Source organism: Vanessa tameamea, chromosome 6 (genome assembly GCF_037043105.1).
Source record: "Vanessa tameamea isolate UH-Manoa-2023 chromosome 6, ilVanTame1 primary haplotype, whole genome shotgun sequence".
Classification (NCBI taxonomy): Eukaryota; Metazoa; Arthropoda; class Insecta; order Lepidoptera; family Nymphalidae; genus Vanessa; species Vanessa tameamea.
In genome coordinates, this window is record NC_087314.1 from 1,736,311 (window position 1) to 1,753,620 (window position 17,310).

At 29.7% G+C, this 17,310-nt stretch overlaps 3 protein-coding genes across 10 annotated transcripts in view; 2 read left to right on the plus strand and 1 right to left on the minus strand.

Annotated features, from left to right (window-relative positions):
* Positions 1 to 914: 914 nt before the first annotated feature.
* On the minus strand, positions 915 to 2,444 carry LOC113393226 (NADH-cytochrome b5 reductase-like). Of its 3 annotated transcripts, none has more exons than XM_026630009.2 (2): positions 2,299 to 2,444; positions 915 to 1,841 (listed from the first exon to the last, which is right to left on the minus strand). In XM_026630009.2, the coding sequence occupies exon 2, from the start codon at positions 1,828 to 1,830 to the stop codon at positions 940 to 942; it is 891 nt and encodes a 296-aa protein (XP_026485794.2). In that variant the 5' UTR covers positions 1,831 to 1,841; positions 2,299 to 2,444; the 3' UTR covers positions 915 to 939. The 3 variants fall into 3 exon arrangements, with proteins under 3 accessions (XP_026485794.2, XP_026485793.2, XP_026485795.2); XM_026630008.2 differs by having other exon boundaries at positions 2,260 to 2,444; XM_026630010.2 differs by lacking the exon at positions 2,299 to 2,444 and adding an exon at positions 2,204 to 2,253.
* Positions 2,445 to 3,685: 1,241 nt separating this feature from the next.
* On the plus strand, positions 3,686 to 5,438 carry LOC113393407 (high mobility group protein HMG-I/HMG-Y-like). The gene is made up of 4 exons (XM_026630278.2): positions 3,686 to 3,809; positions 4,343 to 4,450; positions 4,533 to 4,694; positions 4,814 to 5,438. Exons 2-4 carry the CDS (start codon positions 4,379 to 4,381, stop codon positions 4,940 to 4,942), a joined length of 363 nt encoding a protein of 120 aa, XP_026486063.1. The 5' UTR covers positions 3,686 to 3,809; positions 4,343 to 4,378; the 3' UTR covers positions 4,943 to 5,438.
* A 1,322-nt stretch (positions 5,439 to 6,760) lies between these two features.
* Cno (canoe) overlaps positions 6,761 to 17,310 on the plus strand; it is a 61,222-nt gene continuing 50,672 nt past the window's right edge. For 4 of the 6 annotated variants that reach the window (XM_064215236.1, XM_064215240.1, XM_064215241.1 and 1 more), the window contains exons 1-2: positions 6,761 to 7,148; positions 10,525 to 10,593. The gene's annotated coding sequence lies outside the window, so the exon portion shown is untranslated. The remainder of the gene's footprint in view (positions 7,149 to 10,524; positions 10,594 to 17,310) is intronic. The other 2 variants (XM_064215237.1, XM_064215239.1) reach the window with 1 other exon arrangement.

Below are 17,310 nucleotides of genomic sequence, written 5' to 3' on the forward strand. Positions count from 1 at the left end.
ATATCCACTTTAATTGTACTTCCAAATATCCGATAATTAGTATCTGAGACATTCAGAACGCCGTTATTTCGGATCCATAATGAATATCATCCATTATTTAAGCTCGCTATCATCACTGGTTTCGCGTCAATTCGATATAAAATGTAGATGTGTCTTTTGACCTCTCGTAGTTAGAATTGGTTTTATATTAAATTCCACGAAACCACAGCCTAAGACTAAAAACTTATAAAAGTCGAGGGCCGCGATCGGTAAGTTAATATAAAAAAGCAATAAATTTCTTATTAACTTATTCCTTACTACAATAGATTTTACAAAAATGTATTGGGTACTTATTATTAAGATTTTCTCGCGAAAAATCACTTTGTAATTTGTATATACCACCCAATAGTCGACACCTACCAGCTACCGCTACGCCACAGAACTTGTCTTAGCTTCACTATCTTGTTATTCTATTAAGCCTCGATATGTATGTAGATGGATACATATTACTGTACTTACAATCATTTGGAAGACAGCCCTATCCAAATAATACTTACACCATGTCCAATATCCATATGATCTCTGACTACAAAGCCAGAGTTAGTACCTGAACTATATTAAAATTATTCTCCTCATGATTCAACAATTTATATTTAACCAATGTTCATGTTACTGAATCATGATAATATGTTAAAATCATCATATAAATATAATCATAATTTTTTGTAAAATTAAAAGACAAGTACCAATATTTAATAGGATCATAATAACGTAAACACTTTAGTTTCTGTATGTCTCATTATACAACTCTATATAAAAGAGTGCATGACATTAAATTTAATGTTCCAAAGTAACAACCAAATTACAATATATAAATTACAATATGTGTAATATTCTTTTTGAACTTTTTAATACTAAATTACATATTAAACTCAATAAAAAAATGCTACCCTCACTTAGTCAAAACAATGTTATGCTATCAGTATAATTTTCATTTTTAAGAATATTTTCATACTCTTTCATAAATTGATCGGAGCCACAAACTAGAAATTGATTATTAAGGAATGGTTTTAGATTGTCTAATTCTTTTATATCAAACTTGTTTACAAATATAGGTTCCTTGTATTTTAAATGAGAACAACTTTTTTCTAAGCAGCTGCCCAAAAATATTTTATATGAGAAATTCCAGTAGGCATTATATTGATACAACTCATTTCTAAATAAAACTTCATCAATATTTTTGCAGCAGTAATATAAAAATATTTTAGTCATATCATCTTCATTGCTTAAAATATTGTCTATAATAGATAAAAATGGTGCTATTCCTGTGCCTTGGGCAATCATTATGATTCTATTGTATTTGTTTGTTTCGATTTTGAAATGGCCATATGGCCCTCTCCACATTGTTGATGCCCCTATTTCTAAATTGAAAATATGGCTTGATACTAATCCATATCTATACTTTTTAATTACAATAAGAAAATCAAAATCTTCATTTTCATGCTCTTTCAACTTGATAGGTGTATATGCTCTTGTACATGAAGAAGAATTTTCATCCCAAATATATTTTAAAAGAAAATGGTCACCGGGGTTCCATCGCACTTTCATATTATTTTTATTACTTAATAGCTTAAATTTGAGAATTTTTTGAGAATCACACAATTTTATAATGTCAGTAACAATAAAATATGTGTACTCAAGCTCAGATATCCCATTCAATTCATTTATGTTCTCACCGGCTTCTTTTCTCCTTTTAAATTGCTCCAACTGTCTTTGAAAGACATCAAATATACATGGATTACATCCACTATTACAACAATCTTCCTTTTTTGGCTCAATAGGTGGTTTCATTATGTTTTAACCTATGAATATATAAAACTAGAATAAGCTATAACTTTATAGAACAATTACATAATTAAATATAGTCGATGGAATCAATTGTTTACTGGGTTCTTGGGCTTTGTACAAGCCCTAGAACCCAAATGGTAGTTATCCACCATTAAACAGCAATTTGTGCTGTTGTGTTTCGATTTGAAAGGTGGGTGAGCTAGTGTAACTACAGGCTTCAGAGATTTAACACATTAGTTCCCTAGGTTGGTGATGTTGTAAGGAATGTTTAATATTTCTTCAATGTTATTATTATTATTGGATATTGGTGAAAAACTATATTTTCTTTAAATAATTTTGAAGATATCTAGTTTCAAAACAATACTGTAAAACTTACGTTTTAAATAATATATATTTGCAAATGTTTAATGAAAAGCATTAACATATACATACACGAAAATATTCAACATTCTATTAAATTTAATTTCTAACCGTTAAACGTAGTGGTATTGCCTTGGGTATTGTAAATATATAAAACTAAATGAAATTTTATAAATGCGCAGGTATCGCTTATGTAATTAATAATATATTTATTTGTTAGTAAAGAAATTGTCTTATTGATGAATGTCATTTGTCATTTATTTGTCAATTGTCATCATTATTAACCTGTAGAGTAGCGTAACATGACATTGGCGAAATAATCTGTGCCCTGTCGGTACAACTAAAAGCCATTAAATTAAGAATTGAATTGAGAATAGCGTAAAAGATAGAACAAAGTTAATCAATAAATATTCGGATTTCTGTGTTGCTGTTTTGTCGATTTAATATTAGTCTCCCTAATTTACGCAATCTAAGTAATGAAATTACTTCAGGTAATCTTATTAATATTTACTAATAATTATAATGATATCTTATTTTATAGCTTAAAACAGATAAATTGTACTACAAAATTTAAATTAATATAACGTAATTAACAGAAAAAAATAATTCTTGAAAATAACATAACATATATTTTCATGTGCACCTCGTAAATTCAAAAGTAACTTTGTAAATTTGGCTATGATTATCACTTTTTGTCTTTCATATTACTATGGATGAAATAAACAACATACTGTTTAAAAAAAACAATAAAAGTATTATTTGGTGTTAGAAAAACTATTGTGGGTGGTATTGTTACCTAACCTGACGAATATTATGTTAATCCTCCAGTACACGTACAGTATTCTTAGCCAAAACCCAATGCATAATGTGTGAACGCCCATTTTTATTTATGTGTCTTTGTCATTGACAGTATTTTTGGCGAAATAACTCAAAAGCATTTACCCCAGAAATGGACAATAAAAATACAATGCTATTTAATTCTCATCTTAAGAAGTTAGATATATTATTAAAAAAAACCTTTTATTTGTAAGACCTCATTCTGCGACATTTTATCGTTACAATTGTTGAAATTATAGCTAAAAAAAAAGTAACTTCTAGTTAAAGTTCTAGAACGTAGGCATTAGTTAAAACTTCTTAATTAATTAGATTTATTAAGTATATTATTTAATTAAAATAAATGTTTAGTAATAACATTTGAATTTTTAAGTTAAAAAAAGCTGAAGATATTAAGTACGTAGATAAAAAAATAGATCACATATAATATTAAAAAACAGTAAAATCGGAATACAATTTCAATAAAGTTCTCGTATAAAAAAAATTAATTCAACTTTAAATATATTAAAAAATATTTCTCATATAAAACTATTATCAGAATATTTTGTAAAATATAAAAAATAAAAAGTGGAAATTAATACCTATTTTTTGATAGTTCTTTTTATTAATTTTAAAAATGAATATAATATTTATCAATATTTTTAAAACTTTTTAAGCTTGGCATACGTTAGCGCCCTCTACACCGACGCCTAATAAACACCGGCAAGCGGATAGCGTTCACATCACAGCAGCTCGAGCCCGCCATAATATTCTTTGCCATTGCTATATCGTTGGCTGTAAACAATTTTGTAAGTAGACTTCATATTTTTAATAAAATGTGTTTTATGTTATTAAATGCGAAATTAATTCGCAATATTCTTGTTTTATATAAAATATTGTCGGCTACAAGTGTTCAGAATATATATATTTCTTAATTACCTAATGGCAGACTCCATTAAATTGGCTTGGGTCTCATAAAATAGTAACTATTATTGTGCGTGTGTTAAGATTTTTAGACGAATGATCAGAGCGTTATTTACTCAAATAATACCTTGGGCCTTCGTTACTAACAGAAAATCGAAACATCGTCGTTAATAATTCACGACAAGCGTTCGTTAATATTAACAATCCTAAGCGTCCTAGCTAGAGGCTAATGACTTATAGTTTTGTTTATTTTCTTTAACGATTTTCTTTGTTTCTTACATTCAATGATGAGGTTAAATAGCTACTATTTCTGTTTTTAAATATCAATCGTTTCAATTTTATTAATATAATTGTTAAATATATATTTATTTTATTTTATAAATTAGCATTTATTTGTTTTGTATTATTATTCTTTCAGATTTCGCCTTTGTAGGTGTTATTAGATTTTATTAAAATGTCTGATGATGGATCAACAGCGGTGGAGAAAAAAGGCCGTGGCAGACCTAAATCCAATGGAACACAATCTGTAAATTTTACCTTTCAAACTTTTGCTTATTTTAAATGAAAATTATAATTGTAATTAATATTTACAATATATTTTATTTCAGGATGCTAAAGCAGATGCTAAGAAACGAGGTCGACCCCCAGCAGCTCCTGCTAAAACTAAAGAATCCAAAAACTCCTCAGATGATGAACAGGCACCTGTAGCCAAAAGAGGAAGAGGGAGACCTAAAGGCTCCAAAAAAAAGGCAGCAGCTCCCAAAGGAAAGGTAATAATTGTAAATTATAATTATAAATTATAATTATATACTTTGACTTAAACTTAGTAATGTAAATAACACTGCTTTTTTAATCATAATTATGCTAATTTGAATAATGTGTCTTTCAGAGTGGTTCTGGTGAAGGTCGAGGTCGTGGTAGGCCACGCAAAGATGCACCTCCACCTAAAAAAGATGAAGGTTCCACTGAAGAAGAGCAAGAAGATGAAGAAGAGGAAGAAGAAGGCTCTGACCAGTAAACATGTTTGTTTCTCACACAACTCACACTTAGTGTAATTTGTTTGTCATTATAACCCCTGTGATTATTTAATGATTTCATAAAAATTATATTTATGAATGCTCTTTGGCACTGCTATCTCGGGGGTTATCGTAACAATACAAGTCTCAAACGAGATTGCTCCCAAACTTTAATCATGTGAGGAATATTTTAAAGAGAAAATAATTATCAGATTTAAGATGTCCTTTTTGTGATTATATTGCATTTACTTCAAACATTTTACAAAAGAAAACTCTTGCATGGCTAAATTTTGGGTAAACTTAGCTCTCCCTAGCAACGTACAAGTCTAAGATATAATTTGTAAGATTTTTTTTTGTAGATTTATTCTATTTCTATTATAATAGGTATTTTGTAATCTCCTGATTTATATTGTAAGAAATCAAATGATACAATTTTGTAGATTATTCATTTGACTTGAAAGTCAAGTATTATTTTCGATAATAAATATTTCATTTTGATTCAGTTATTTTTTTACTCCCTTTTCAGTTATTTGTCATAAATTAGTTCTAGTTGCTAATGTATTTCAATGAAATGTTATGTACTGATTTCATCATTATGTATGTATTGACACTATTACCTTAATGATATTGCTATGTGCGCCTATCAAGTAGTGACATTTTAAAGTTTCTTTCATATTTGAAGTCAGACTGAGAATATTATTTTAAAAATGAACTTTACTGTGTGTATGTGCGTGAATGTGAAATTTTAGAACAATATATTAAATAAATCTATAAAAAACTTGACGTTTTCTTTGCTTGCTGTAAAATCTATTTGACTTGCATTAAAGAAAAAAAATCTTGTAATATGCAATTAAATCATAGATCTATCTCAGATTTTTAGACTAATATGATGAATTGTTTTGATAAACTTATGCAAAATATGCTTTTAATAAATATGGTATGGTTATAATTGAAATAGAAATAAATATATAATTGAAAAAAACAAATTTCACTTTAAATTGTATCATCACTTATGTGCTTTTCATGTGCTTGGAGCTAGTAGCCATTATTTCTATTTTTTTAAGGGTAATCTTCTTGCATTGTGTTTCAGTTATTAATTCTACATAAATTGTATTTAGTTTAACGATATGTCGTTAGTCGCTCGTCGCTACTAATCGAGTCGGCGACCGGCGTTTTTCAAGCCAAGCCCAGTGACAGATCACACTTCACAGTGTATAGACTATAGAGTATAAACACGGTTGACGGTACAGTAGACTCATAGAATACATGATTCAATGTTACTAGCCCAATATTTTTACCGAAACGTTTTTATTACAATTATAAATAATAATCATATAATGATACAACGAATTTTTCGTAAAACTTCTAACAATATTTGAATGATATGAAATACACTATTCGTGCACTATAATATAATGTAGTTATGAGTTTTATTATATTCAATGCATAGTTTTCAAGGCATCTATAATCAAAAATATTTGTAAAGTTTTTTTTATTGAAGTATAATTATATATCATTTAAAGAAAATTTCAAGACATTCCTTCTTGCATAATATAATATCATTACATACAGCGCTCACTGTTCTATCGTTTCTTAGGTCTATTGTGTCTCATTTTTGCCACATTCCTAGCACTCATTTTATAATATTATAATATGTTTTATCTTTATTAATATCGTGAAATATGTTGTTTTTTCATTTGTTGTATTAAAGTTAAGCACTTCATTTGGATATTTTAGATTATAATATTTTGGATTATGTATAAAATATAATATAAAAAAACAAATGCGGAAAAAAAGATTTTCAAGTGGTAACACTAGTTTTGTATTAGGTGAGAAATACTGTGAGTGTTGATACCTGCGCAGTGCGCATTTCCCGTTTTATAAACTTCGTTGCCTGCGTCAGTCATCAAGATTTGAGTGCTTAAGTTTTTCGCCACATAATAATTATATTTGTGAAAAAATGTATTACCAGTAGATGTTCATAAGTGTATCTTTTAACTAAAAAAAGTGGTTCAGTTGACCTTACTACTTTAGCGATTAAACGAAATAACTATTGTGATGTGATGAGGTGTTTCACTATCGGTGCCGTCAAAAAGTTTTGAAAGTTGTTCAACTTTTTATATTTGAAATAAGTGGTTGTGTTTAATAAAATGTGTGAATATTGGCATGTGATCCAAATTGAAAATTCGTTTTTAAATGTTTGTGAAGGTTAGTAACGAATTGTATATTACAACTTTACTGGCATCTTTTTTTTGCAAAAAATATAACAAGTTTTGCTAACAATTTCGTTAATTTTTATAAAGATCTAATTAACGTACCTTTTTATGTTAAGAAAAATGATTTGTTACGTACAATATACGAAAGTTTTACTGGTTAAAACTTCAAACAAAAGGTTTTAAGTAACTTTATAAACTTTGGATCTGAATCATCAAATGCTGTATTCAGTGTGACTTTTTATTTGGTAGGTTGCATCTATAAACTTTCAAGTACATTTTAACTCAGTATTAAAAAAGTATACCAAATGTAAGAACTTTTTGATTTTTGTTAAGTGACAAAATATATTAGATCTCACTGGCCTGGCTTCAGTTGCATGTAATTTAATATATAAACTGAAAGACGTAGACAAAATAAAATTAGAGGAACTAAAGTTGGTAAAAAAGATGTCATTAGATTTTAACAATATTTAACAATTACTTCGAAACAAACTATCTTACTTTTAAAAGTTTATATCAATATGACACACTTGTATAGAAGATAATTATTTCTTCAAATTTTGTCTTGTACATACCTAAGACTATGTTGAATATATTTATGTATTAGTATTACTTTTGTATCCAGATTCGATAATTTGACTAATGGAAATAATAATCTCTTTAGCTGTAACTAAAATATTTTGGCACAGAAAAATTTTCACACATTCCTTGATGCACAAGGTAAGGGAAACTATGGTAGTAAAAAAAAAAAAATTGAATAAATATTTCAAAGAACATTCCAAACCTAATTTGTAATTTTTTGATTTCATTACGACAATATTGACTTCAATTTCAATAATATTTTTTCATAAGGATTTTTTGATGATGATTCAGAATAATTTTTGATTTGTATACTATTAATTAATCACTTTGTGATTATATTTCTTAATATTTTTTTTATATTGAAATTTATGAATTTTTATATATTTTACTGATATTGCCTTTGCCTTTTCTTTATATGAAAAAAAAAAGTTTTCAAATAATATAAAAGGTTAAAGAACATTTTATGTATGTTACACAATGCACTATGGTAACTGTACCAAAATAACAATATCATCATTTATGCATTACTACTTAGATTTTTCAGTATTTAAGTCCTAAAACACACCTAATCATTCCAAAATTAATTGGGTAGTTAACATATATGAACTACATTGTCTTAAAAAATGTGAAAAAGGCTTTTTTTTATGATCGACACTGCTTTAATTTATTGAAAAATGCTTTAACTTTTATTTTTATGATTTTGTTTGATTGTTGTAGTTAAAAAGTATTATGCCATAATTATATTTTACATTTTTGTAAAGAAGGTGGTAGGTATTTGTCACTCCCATTCAAAGACACTGCTATTACAACAAAGGAAATTATTGCGGTTAATTGATGAGATGGTAATCCCGGGCAAGTTGACACAAGTCTTTACCACTAAGTAAAATAATAAAAATGAAAAAGTATTTTTCATGTCACATACTCGATAATCAAGTTAAAATTGCTAGTGTGTCTTGATTATTGAAATATTAAATTGTTGCCTTTTGTAAACCAGAATAACATATTTATCAATGTCATCAAGGTTAGTGGAGTAACAGATATCAGATATGTACACGATGGAACAGCAGATTTTGTATTTTTGGATGTACTAATCATAGGAAGGACCATTTTTCAAAGTATTCAAAAAACCCATTCCTGTTAGACACTTTTAACAATATGTGGTAATAGAAATAGATTAATCTTCCACAAATGCCAACTTTATATTTGAAATGACTGACTTAACACTACGACCCCAAGGATCGAATTTGCAGCCGTAAATGAGACGGAAATGTAATTCAAATTTAATGCAGGCAAATTCACAGCAATTTCTATGGATTACATTCCACAATATAATAAATTAATAATATTTTAAATTATGAGAACATTATAAACAATTACGTTTTCTCATCAGTTTTATTGCAATATTTGAACAAGAACAGACTGAGTGACAATAGACACCACTGTTATAATATTTTGTATGGTAATTGTAAGGCCCACATAAGTTTCATTGGTCTTGAGTCATGACACGTGCCGTGATCCATCGGTCGTGTAGCATTGTATTGAATGACTATACGTACGCGCGCCCTATGCTGTGTTTTGCATTCTAATTGGCTTTGTAAGGGATTTCTGCAGTGCGTGACATGACGTAAACAGTTGGATTAACTGCCTTCTTTTCTTAACCATAAGGAACATTACAAAGCGTAAAATCACTAACATATATAATCCAAGTATAAAATTTATTATAATTGTATCTTTAGCTAACCCGTTTTCATTACACGAGGTACATTTAAAAAAATAAACGTTAGTGAAGTAGTGTTTTATACGAAGGCATTTCCGTTGCCATTACAAATATGAAGACTTTTAAATATTTAGAAAATAAGCATTTGCAGAAATAAATAATATTGGATGAAGATGAAAACTTTGTTTTGTTATAAGATATGCGCGATGAACTTCCCACATGGGACAATATGCGTTATTTAATTCCAATGTTAAGATCGATAAATTTAATATTGAGCAACAACGATTTTTCTACCTATTCGGTCGTTGCCTCAATGACTCAGGTGTGCTAAGGCCGGTAATATCTATCGTGCGAACTTTATCGTTCATATTATGTAGGTATAGGTATTGGAGTTAGACCTACGTAGTTAATTCTGCTTTAGAAACATTTAATCCCATAAAATAAAGCAATAAAATGAACTACATAATATTTATTTTAATTTAATTATATTTTTAATTAAAAATTAAATAAAACTAAATAATAAATATCTTCTTACGAAAACAACAGAGGGTGATAACATGCAATCATAATTCGTACTAAATGTCAATGACACGAAAAATAAATAATTATGTATCTAATTACTTTATGTGTGATAGCATTTTGCTATCACACATACCTAAGTAAAGTACATACACCTTATACGATAGAAGTTTTATTCCATCGTATTAGTTGTGGTTGTGCTTAGGATGTGCCTAGTAAATAAAATATAAATCAATAAGCACGTCACACAATAATTGGTGAAGCAATCGCGTAACAAAAACACAAAAAAAGAGACGAAAACTTTTTCACACTAGCACTACAAACCGCTAACATTTTCTACACCATATAAAGAACAAAGTGAACATCACTCATTGAATTCTATACTCGGTACTTAGGTCAGAAGAATTTATCATGGGATACGTAACACTGGCCTGCAATGTCGGTTATTATCAATTAAGGCCATTACTGCAACTGCGCTGATGACTGACACTATTAACGCACTGTTAATTTGTCCATCGAATGATATGATAATTCAAATATTAACTTGTTTCAGGTAGTATGGTGTAAATAACTTTTACACCAGTTGCTGTTCTCCAGATAATATTCGAACAATTCCAGTAGCGTAAGTATTTTGACTATCTACGTGTTTCTTTAGCTTAATTACCGACAACATTTATTTTTATGTTATTTTTTTTCAACTGTACTTTAGCAGTTGTTTGAATGCATTTGGGGTATTTATATGTAATTAACAATTTTATCGATTCATGTCTTTAATTTGTGCTCTTTACTCGACATAATTATTTTTGTATTTTCAAATTTGACAACTTGTATATTTGTCTGCAATTCGCGTATTAATCGTACGGTAGTGGGTCAAAGCTGGTTGGATGTCCTGAATTTTTAATCAAACCATTAAGCTGCTACTATGCCGGCACCGTGCGCTTTTCTCTCGTTGATTGCGTCTTTTTACTTTCTCACGGCAGTTTCTACGTGAGGGACATTTCTATCAACGAAATGCTTGCGGCTGACGTGGGTTTGAAGTTAGCACTTTCTTTCTGTATTAAATGTTTTGTTTTACTCATGAAGACTTTCGTTTAAAAATAGAACTTAATTATAAAAGTTCTGACCTAAGCATTACATAAAAAATCAGAAAAATGCTTATCTTTTTTGAGAAATTTTGCAGTTTATTAAGAAACAATAAATATTATGTATCGCACGAAGTATCCGAAATCGTACACGGTTAAGATGTAAACGTCTAAATCTTAATACTAGCGACCATTAATATTGGGGTTTCAAAGTGTAACATTGTATACATTAAGCGGAACAAAGAAATGAGCGTTGAAAGCCGAAAGGTATACAATACAGGCATAGTACTATCATCAGGGCCGATTGCTTCTAATTCAATTAGTCTGCAAGTGGAACGCGTCTAGCTTACTCGCTGACGGGTACGTCGGGTATTATGAATCGACTCTTATTACGTTACAAACATCGAGAAAAGCAATAGAGATTGCTTGTAAATAAAATAAACTAAAAAAAAACGTTTATTTAAATTAAAAATATAATACAATAACATATGTACATTAAGCTTTTTTATTTTCTACAGTTGTTGTTAAACTACCTCGGCCACCGGTTTTAAATGTAGATTATATTTTAAAGCGAGAAAATTACTGGCCATTAAGTCATGTCAATGTTTTAACATACATTTAAGTAGTACATTTATAAAACGGAATCGTTAAATGAAGCCATTTGTTTTATTTAAATATAACGTTCTTTTAATAATAATAAAACAATCTTAAATACAATATTTAAAAAGGTTAACATCGAAACGAGTGATTGTTAAGAAATAATTAATTAGACTAAATACGTACAGCGGTTATAGTTGTGAGAAGTCTTCTCGCTTACAAGGTATAATCTAATAGTGCATTTATTGATTCCAACATTCCAAGCATTCCATCTAGCTCAAGGCGTACGGTAAATAGAACTTGGCAATCGATTACAGGTTTTTCTGTGGTTGGATCTGTGTTCAATTAAGTCTTCTATTACCAGTAGTATCACAGTGTCACCAAGCTTATAGTCTTGGAAAGTTATTTAAAGTATCGTAGAATACATGTATGAACTATAAGAGTTTTGACGAGCGATATAAATGAAAAAAATATTACCCTACTTAATGGTTTAGTATAGGTTTTTGCTTAAATATTTTATTGAAAAATATAATCAGTTGTCATTAAGTTGATATATAAGGATCTTATTTGTAAACGAATCTTATGTGCAAACATCACGCGAAAAACATTTGATTGTTTGGTATATGTATATTCGTAGTATTATATTTTGTGTCAATATTTACAATACTTTTGATTAATTAACTCTCAGGTATGTTCTGATTTGATATTATGGCTGGATGGATGATGTCGCGCAAACATATTTTAATTAATAATAAAAACACGATCGTTTCACGGTGTGTGCTCAATCATTGTTTAACATTACAACCTTCGTTTTTAAACGTACAGCGTTATGATTTGTGGACGTGCTCGTTCTGTTATTTCATCAGAATGCAATTGGATTATATAGTCTGCATCCCTTTTCTCAATACTAATAATCGCCCGTATAACATATTTAGCAGATCACCAAGGTCCAACAGTTTTGTTGAACAATAGCTTGTAATTCAATTCTGAACATCACTGACGTAAGATTTGTATTGTCCGATTTTATCTTTTAACTTCACTAGATTTCGATTCTGACGAAATTTAAATTTGCCTAATTTCCTCTTTAGATCGGAGTACCCGTTACCTTGTAGTATTACAGCAATAAAGTGAAATCTGTTTAATTTATTGCTTACTGATAATAATATAATTAAATTGATAACGAATAGAATTTTCCAGACAAAGACTTATTGAAATCGAAATATGTACTGAGATTTTAAATCCAAGAAGTCAATAGGCAGCCAATTCTAAAAATTACTTTAATTTCTATAAGTTTATTCAACTTGAAAAAATAAAGTTAAAAAAGGTGAAAAAGTGAGAGAAAATAAAAATTTAAATTAAAAACGTAGAGCATCAGATTTCACATGAAAATAGTCTTAACGTTTTTGGCTACTTTCAAAACTGTCGGACTAGTAATATAAGGGATGATAAAAAAGTAATAAGGTCGGGTGAATACTACGTACCTACTAATAAACCGGATAACTCTAATATGTCGTATTAGAGTATATTATTAGTACACAGTTCGTTGATACTGACATTTTTTGATACCACTATTTTTAGAATATTTCCGATAGAATAAATAATATTATGTGTTAGCTCAAAATACGATTGAAATGCTTTTTTGCCTTAACTGGATTTTGAGAATGGTTAGCTGTTACGAAAATATTCTATGATTTCCATCGGTAAAATAATGTCAGTATCAACTTACTGTGGTATTAGAGTTTTTATGGACAAATGCGTGAGACAATACGCTGCTGCACGATGCTTTGGTGCCTGGCTCCGATCACCCCATAAACCTGTGGTCGATATCCCGACTCAATCATTATGTTTTTATTATTACCCCGTCTAAAATGTCATGAAGGATAATGTTTACGTTAAATATTTGCTAAGTTATAGTTCAGATTGGTCGGGAAATTTGTTCGGTTATTTCTTCTAATTTTGTTTTCCAAATACGCTTTAGTTATACATACTATTGTAGTTAATGTTTGACATTATCGTCAATCGGTCATGGTCAGTCGTAGTCGTACAAAAGTCGAAGTTTGTAGCCTCTTGTTCTCATTGTACGTCCGTAGTTCGGATTCGAGAGTGGCTAGACGTGGCGGTGGCTCGCCAAGTCGCGAAGCTCTCACTGACGCGCCGGAACGAAACCCGACTGCTAACAACTGCTGCCCTACTATCACTTTGCCAACAACTCTCTAAATATAAAGTTACATTTGCGAGTTTTTTTTTTTCTGAAACAGATTAGATTTGCTATCAAATTCTGGTTAATTCTACGAAAATTTCGGAGACAAATTGTACAATCTTGTTTTAAGATATTTAAGAATGTGAATGAATGAATGAACAAAAAAAAATAAAATTAATTTAGATTTTAAGTATTTTGTCACGGCTAGAGCACAGTTAGATTGTTTTTAAATGACTCGTTTTTTCAAGTTGTTATCGAATTTTTAATATTAAGAAACACATAAAACGATGATAAAAATGATTAGCTTCCGATGAATTGTATACTAAACAAAGTGATAATTGTTTGTACCCGGGAATATTTTAACGATTCAAGATAATCTTAATCAGATACGAATAAAACACCTTATGTACGAACATACGATATAGCGAAATGTAAGCAGTAATTTAAATCTATCGAGTAATGGAATGTGCATTGTGCATGTATCTAGTGACAGGTGCACGAGAATGTAAATAAAAAACCGTGTTAGCGATACTTGGGATAACATTTTTAATGGTCATTTGCAAAAGGGGTCGATTTGTTACAAATGTACACAATCCTATCAAATAATTTTACTTCTTAGCTGGTTAGCTAACTTTGAAATATGTAAAAAATCTAATTTACGCCTTTATCTCCTAATGTATTGTTGGTATATTTTTTTATGGTTAAAACATTTAAGAATCTTTTTACATCCGGAATTCCAAAAAAAAAGAAAACGTTAACAGTATCATAAAACAAAATGATCCTGTTTAAAAGCGGTTAATTTATTAAGGGCTTTGTAAAATGAATTTGAATTTAAAGGGTATTTAGTGAAGTACTTTGTCGACTCGACTACTAGCGTGCCTTCTATATGAGTCATATCCTACCTTTAGCTCCATGCTATTGCATTCCATTTGTGTAATATACATTGCGACCTCTATTCTATAGGTTATAAGCTAATTATTAATACGCATTGGAAATTTTGAACTCTCATAAGTTACTCCGTTTATAATGTCATCGTGTGCATCAAAGATGGTACCATTAGATTATAAATGGTGGTCTAAAAACTCGTTGACCCCATACTACAAGGGCAACAAAGCGTTAATGCAACTGAGAGAGCAGGTTTTATAACGTTCGGACGCGTCTTAGATAAGGCGTGGGTTGGATGCATCGGCGACAATTACAGAATTCACTACGCTGCATACATTTGTATTACGTGATTCTATAACAGTAATCAGTTACATAACCTACATGGGAGTCTTCACACAGGGGTCTTGTTCTCATACTTATTTCACACCGCTCGCATCATGCGATCATCGTACGAATCGCAGACATCAAGTTTCACGATTCCCGTAACACGATTTAGACGAACACAGTCATACGTATCGTGTACGTGTGTGCGTTTGTGACTTGTCACAAGAATCGCTGTGCATGAAGAAACCGCTAGGATGACCCGGCTATTACAATATAATAAGGCAATTTTATCATTAAATATTTCATACGTTTTATTTGTATATATTAAAAAGCGTTACATTTTAAAAGAAGGTTATCGGACAGTTGGTAGATAATGTGTTAATATTAAAATATAACGAAATCAGTCCAATTTTTGAGTGGTTCTAAGTTTTGAGATAACTAGAGTAAATACTAATAAAATATAGCTAAGTGATAAAGGTAGATAGATGGTTAAGGCAAAAGTTAAAGCGAAGAAAAATTGGATTGTGTTAAGGATAGCATCTATAAGATGAGAGACACAAAAATGAAAATAAATAAATAAATGATCCATGAGAACACTAGAGAACTTAAATTATCATCGTAATATTTATAGAGGTAAGTTTTTAATGTCTGTTTTTGTGGATTCGCGCAAAAACGTCTGTTTCAATCGATATGGAACTTTCACATTATTATAAGTAGTAGTGAGTTATAGGATAAAATAAGCTAGTATTTTTATGTGTAGTATTTTTAGATTATGTCAACGTAGACAACGGATAGAAAAATCTCGGTCTTGGTGTTTCCCTAGCGATCGATGCAAAATTATTATATATCCATCTCTTATGGACATTCACACAAAATGTATAAATTTAAACTTTAGTTTAATATTTACCATATTGGTTTTAGATTTTAAATTTGATATACAGTCATATGATACATAAGTCTTATGTATATAAAATTAACCCTTTTATTTTTGTAATTTGGATCGCTGTTTAAAGATATTCAACAATATTTGAATAAACGCACGAAAAAGAAAAAATATAAGAACTATGACAATATAGGGTTCTATTAAAAATCAAAATAGTAAACAATCTAGGCCAAAAAAATTGTCTAAATTTAGTGATAAAAACCTAGCAAAAGTATACGAATGTTAGATACGTCTTCCTGATGGCCACGGCAGCCGTTCTTAACGGAGATTAGCCAACTACGCAGAAAATATATTGCACAAGCGTCATGTCCGCAGACAGGCGCACTGTCATAATCAGACACGACCGGAAAGAGTTCAGGCGCAGGTCCAACGGCTCTACGTGCTATGGCATTCGTTACATCACATTTGTGTTAGCTGACTTATCGAACCTAGACCAATTACAGCTTAGATTTATGATTAAAATAAAACAACAAAAGTACAAGTCGAGTTTAATATTTTTTTTATTACCTTACCTTAAATTTCCTCACAACGAAAATAATATTTTTGGAGTAACTACATTAAAAATGTAGGCACATTTTGGTATCGACATTTTTAAAATACCAATGGTATGGTAAAGTGTTTTGGTTCCAAGGGTCGGTGTAATGTTGCGATACGTCCACTTGTTACGCCCCTATGCACTTGCTGCGGGGGTCGGTGCTCAGTTCACAGTTTTTGCACCCCTTCATTATTTAACTTAATTTGTTCCCACGATACGCTTAAAGCCGCGTTTACGTCGACGTTCATAAATCGCGTTATTTCCACTTCTGACACACAAAACATTTTTTTTTATAATTGTGATTAAACACATACGAAGATAAATGTACACGTTCTGAATGTTGTTAAAGTTTATAAAATCAATCTAAGTGTTAAATAATTTAACACGTTCAATTGAAACTCGGCTCAGAAGAAATAATTTTAATTTCGTCGCTCCGGTTCAAATTGCGCTTCAGTTTATTTTTAAATGTAAAGTTATTAACTGGAAATGGAAAAGAAAAGGTCATACGACTGAAGTTTACACTTATAAAAGTAGTGTTTAATACCATAATAAAATATAGCGTTGCAGCATTAATTAATTGTCTTTTTAATATAATTATTTACTTTATTTTTTTAGGAATGTTTATTTATCTTATCATTACATTATGTACACATGTTGGTGAATTGTTTAAATTAATAGCAGGTTATTCGATAAGATTTCAGTTCACTATATTAGGATTTATTTGTGTGGACAAAAATTTGAATAATCTGTATGATCATCGACTAAAATTAGTA